Source organism: Dama dama, chromosome 13 (assembly GCF_033118175.1).
Source record: "Dama dama isolate Ldn47 chromosome 13, ASM3311817v1, whole genome shotgun sequence".
NCBI classification, from domain to species: Eukaryota; Metazoa; Chordata; class Mammalia; order Artiodactyla; family Cervidae; genus Dama; species Dama dama.
Window position 1 is genome coordinate 12,990,276 of NC_083693.1, and position 5,202 is coordinate 12,995,477.

The 5,202-nt window shown below is 39.7% G+C and overlaps 1 protein-coding gene across 1 annotated transcript; it reads left to right on the plus strand.

Moving 5' to 3' along the window:
- The first annotated feature begins 1,427 nt into the window (after positions 1-1,427).
- LOC133068465 (thymosin beta-4-like) lies at positions 1,428-2,605 on the plus strand. Its single transcript, XM_061159683.1, has 2 exons — positions 1,428-1,437; positions 2,412-2,605. The coding sequence occupies exons 1-2, from the start codon at positions 1,428-1,430 to the stop codon at positions 2,603-2,605; spliced, it is 204 nt and encodes a 67-aa protein (XP_061015666.1).
- The last annotated feature ends 2,597 nt before the right edge of the window (positions 2,606-5,202 follow it).

Below are 5,202 nucleotides of genomic sequence, written 5' to 3' on the forward strand. Positions count from 1 at the left end.
ACTGGACTGCTTTATATTATCCTGTAAGTCTTATATTGCTTTCATTTTTGTTCATTTGGTTTTCTGTCTGCTTTTTTGATTGGGTAATTTCCATTAGCCTATCTTCCAGGTCATTTATTTTTTTCTTCTGCATTATTCATTCTGCAGTTCATTGTTTATAGTTCAACTGTAGTCTCGGCAAATTAAATATCTAATTTTTCTTGGCTCCTCATAGTTTCTAGCTCCTTTTTATAATAATCTGCATTTCCATAGTAGCCCTTTTTAATTCCTTCAGGATTTTATCTCCTTGTTGAACTCGGTGTTTATTAGACAGAAGAGACCTGTTTCATTATTTGTTCCTTCAGGGGAATTTTCTTTGAGAATGCTTCCCCTGCTTTTTCATTTTGCCTATATTTCTCTTAGTCTGTGAGTTTAGGAGAAGCAATTATCTACTGTAGTTTTCAAGGGCTATTTATAAGCAAGAGTGTGCCTGTGTCACTGGTGAGTGTTTATACATTTGTTGGTGTGAAGGCTGTTTTTGGTTTGGATGTGCGTATCTCCTTCCTCAGTGTGTTCTGGCTGACATCCCCTTGATAGAGAGTGTGCAGGGACACAGATCATATAGGCTCCCAGGATGTGGATGCCGCAGTTGGCTCCTGGTCACAGTGCTTCCACAGCAGCTGCAGCAGGCCGCACACCCCCAGGAGGAGGGGGCAGTGGTTGGCACTAGGTTGCAGGGCCCTCGGCAGCCGTGGTGACAGAAGCAGCAGCAGTCCATGCCCACTGCTGGAGTCTGATGTGGCGGCCGTGAATTGCACCCAGTACGGGATCTCATGCAGGCGGTGCCCTGCTGCCTGTGAGCACACAGAGAAAGCAGCTCTTATGGTGAGCCTGAGCCTCTCCTTGGGCACTCCCCAACAGTGGTTCCTTGCCCCTCTGGTGGGCCCAAGCTTCTTCCCAGATTCCTCCAGTTGTGCCATACTATATCCTCATCCCCTCAAGCTGTCTTCAGGCAGCCAATCCCAGTCCTCTCTGTGACCTCTGGAGCCCAAGCCTCAGTACCCAGGCCCCACTTGTCCCAGCAGGCAGACAGAAAAGTATCTCAGGCTGGGGAGTGCTGGCTGGCACCAACCCTTTATGCAGATCTCTACTTTGCCCTCCACATACCTGTTGCTGCATTCCTCTCTGAGGCTCCAATGTGCCCCTTCTGTCCCCACCAGTGAGGGGACTTCCCAGTGTGTAGAAGCATTTCCTCTTTCACGCCTTCCTCCCAGAGGCACTGGTCCTGTCCTGATTGCTTTCTCTCTCTCTCTCTCTCTTTTTTTTCTTTTGCCCTACCTCATTATGCAGAGACTTTCTTGACCTTTTGGAAGTCTGAGGTCTTCTGCAGCATTCAGTAGATGTTCTGTAAGAGTTGTTTCATGTGTAGATATATTTTTGATATATGAATGGAAGAAGGTGAGCTCCACCTCCTATTTCTCCACCATCTTGATCCCATTACCCTCGACTATTTCTTTAAAATGTTAACTCTATAGAAAAATAATACAGAAAAAAATATAGAAAAATAATAACTCTATAGAAAAATAATACAGTCTACAAGAATGATGCCATAGGGAAATTATATATTATGTAATCTTGCAATTTTCTTATTTTACTTCCCAGAGTGTTATATCATTTTTAAAGAAAGCATAAAACAAGTCTGGAAACATTTTAATGTAATCACTTTTTTTAAAGATCTTTATTGAAATTAGGGGAAAACATTTCATATTGGTTGGATCAGAAGATGAACTCAAAGATATATATAGCAACACTCTAAATTGTTCCAATAATGATGAAATCCATCATATTAAGAATATCTTAAATCATATATCTTTAGATGACAGAATCCTAGATGAATTTTCTCAAATAGATTATCAATACATTTATAAGGACAAAAAGAAAACACAGCATTTTCATCCAGTTAGTGATTTAACTGTAAGAATTTCACAATATTTTTTACAAGAATCTGGACCATTCTATTTTGCTAAACATTATATGACAGTATTCTTTCAATTTTTATGTTTGTGCATCATGATCTACTTGACACATTTCTTTAGCGGAAAAATTCTGAAGTCAGGTATCTGTGCAAAGGTAACAGGGATGAAATAAATAATATAGAAGTAATGAAGAGTTTTTGTATTGATCATTGAAGTTGGTGTTATTAATCTAAAAGTGAAAATATTTGCAACCATGGTGGAAAGATGATTATTCTTTCTTAAATTATCAACCAAAGTTTCAAAAGCATTTCATTTTGATAATACAAGCATAAGAAAACCAAAAGTAATGATAACCTAGAACCTACTAGAGATGTATTTAAAATCTGTAATCAGTTATTTGCAGGTTTATGCGTGACAACTGATGAGGAGTTGGTTGCATTCAAAAACCCTGTACAGACTCGGTGGCACAGACCAGACCTCACTCGCTCGCAGCTTGCTCAGCTCCCACCACAACCATGTCTGACAAACCCTGTATGGCTGAGATTGAGAATTTGGATAAATCGAAACTGAATAAAACAGAAACGCAAGAGAAAAATCCACTGCCTTCAAAAGAAATGACTGAACAGCAGAAACAAGCAGGCGAGTCGTAACGAAGCTTGCGCCGCCAGTACGCACTGTAGACTCCACAAGCACTGCCTTCTTAGTTTACTTCTTTTAGCTGTGTAAGATGCAAAGACGTTGGATCAAGTTTAAATGAATGGGGAAATACTGACAACGTAGGCCTCTCCTACCTCTCCCATCTATCTGCCTGTCTGGCTGACAAGGAAGGAAAAGAACTTCCATGTTGGTGAAGAAGGACGCTGGGTGGGACGACAGTGAAACCTAAAGGGAAAAACAAGCTGGTCCAACGTGTCCTGTGAGCTGTAAAATGTAGTTTAATCAGAGTGCCATTTTTTTGTTGTTGTTCAAATGATTTTATTTATTGGAATGCACAATTTTTTAATATGCAAAGAAAAAGTTTTAAAACCTGAAAAAAAAAAAAAAAAAAAAACCCAAGCAAACAAGCAGACAACACTGTATATTTGGTGTATATACAATCTCCAAAACCAGGAAAAATAAAATAAAAATTTCATTTTGCAAAATATAAAATTCTATTAAAAATTTGACACAGCTGTTTTTTTTTTTTTTTTACTGTCACTTTAAGTTTGTGTAAATAATTCAAATAATGACTTAAAACTTTCATTGAAATGAAAAATAGAAAGATTTCATTGGACCTGGATGGTAAATGCTAATGATTTTTTTTTATGGTATAGTAAGGGTTAATCAAGTTAAAAGCATATGTCAGTAGCAGATTGATATGATGGCTATTCTACAGCAATACTTTATGGAACAGTCCCCATTCTGAATACCTGATAAAATGTTTTTGGCTATAAGTACTAAAAATCAACAACAAAACGTTGATTTTTAGTATTGTTGATTTTTAGTATCCTGTCTTTGGTTAAGATAAGGCATCCTTCTGGACATAATGTTAAAACACTTCCACACAACTTGTGAAACAACTGAATAATTTAATGCTCTGTATGTATCTACCCATTTTATGGTTACAAGAAATGAAGGCATACAATCTGTTGAATACATAAACACTGACGTACAGTAATAGACTTACTACAAACAATCATGTAGTAGCAAATTGGTGACATAATACTGAGCTCTTTAATTGCTTTAAGCACTGCATGTGGTACAAGACATGCATTATGTCGCTTAGCAATATTCAGTTCAGTTCAGTCACTCAGTCATGTCCGACTCTTTTCAACCCCATGGACTGCAGCACGCCAGGCCTCCCTGTCCATCCCCAATTCCCGGAGTTTACTCAAACTCGTGTCCATTGAGTCAGTGATGCTATCCAGTCCCCTTCTCCTCTTGCCTTCAACCTTTCCCAGCATCAGGGTCTTTTCCAATGAGTCAGCTCTTCGCATGAGGTGGCCAAAGTATTGGAGTTTCAGCTTCAGCATCAGTCCTTCCAATGAACACCCAGGACTGATCTCCTTCAAGATGGACTGGTCGGATCTCCTTGCAGCCCAAGGGACTCTCAAGAGTCTTCTCCAAGACCACAGTTCAAAAGCACCAATTCTTTTGTGCTCAGCCTTTTTTATAGTCCAACTCTCACATCCATACATGACCACTGGAAAAACCATAGCCTTGATTAGACAGACCTTTGCTGGCAAAGTAACATCTCTGCTTTTTAATATGCTGTCTAGGTTGGTTATAGCTTTTCTTCCAAGGAGAAAGCACTATTAGCATGCTTATTTTACAGATGAGAAATCAGAAATTTTGTGAAGTGAGGTAGCTTGGACAAGGCCGACCATTTTATCCCTTAATCGCTACCCAGAAGAGTAGGCTGTCAAGGGAGCAGGAGCAGTGGTCCTTTAGTCACCATGCCTCTTCTATAAACAACATGCAACTTCTAAGCAAGCTTTTCCCATAATGGGCAATCAGTGGAGGAAACAACCCTAGCCCTTCTTTCTACCCTGTGTAGAACACTGCCACACAGGAGGAGGAATTGGTTTGTTTGGTTAGAACCTGAGAGTGGCTGGGCCATGGGTCGTGCATCACGTGTCATGGTGGGTCACACGATCACAAGTTGAGGTCAGGGCTCACACAGAGTGTGTCCTCTCTTCCTGCCTCCCGCTTTTGAAATGCATGTTCAGTAGCACTAAGAGAAGTGGGCTCCAGAGGGGCTGGGCTTGCTGGTCTGCTCTCTGTTCATGTGGCTGCAATGCAAGCTTGCATGCAGGCAGCAGAATCTAGACTAGCTTGGTAATAAGCATAGAGGATGAAGAGGAAACAAACCAAATCCGTTCCTTAGTATCAGACACGACCCCTTATCTGACACTTGTGAATACACCTTGGGTGGGCCATTCCTCAAATTACAGTGATTAGGTTCCTGTATGACACATGCTTAGGGGGTGCAGCACAAAATGATCAGAGAAGAAGGAACAATGAGAACACATGGAAACCTTCTAAAAAGATCATGACTATCAAATGCAAAACTTTGAAATTTCCAAAGAAACTAAAAGAAAGCATCTTTCTGATCTTGGATCAAGAAGAACTCCTAATATGCAAATAGAAAAAGTTTCTATATGATTAACACATTTGACTATTTTTAAAAGAAGAGTTCTTATTTATAAAAAGACACTTTGAAAAAAGTGAAAAGCCACAAATTCTGAGAACATGTTTTCAACATATA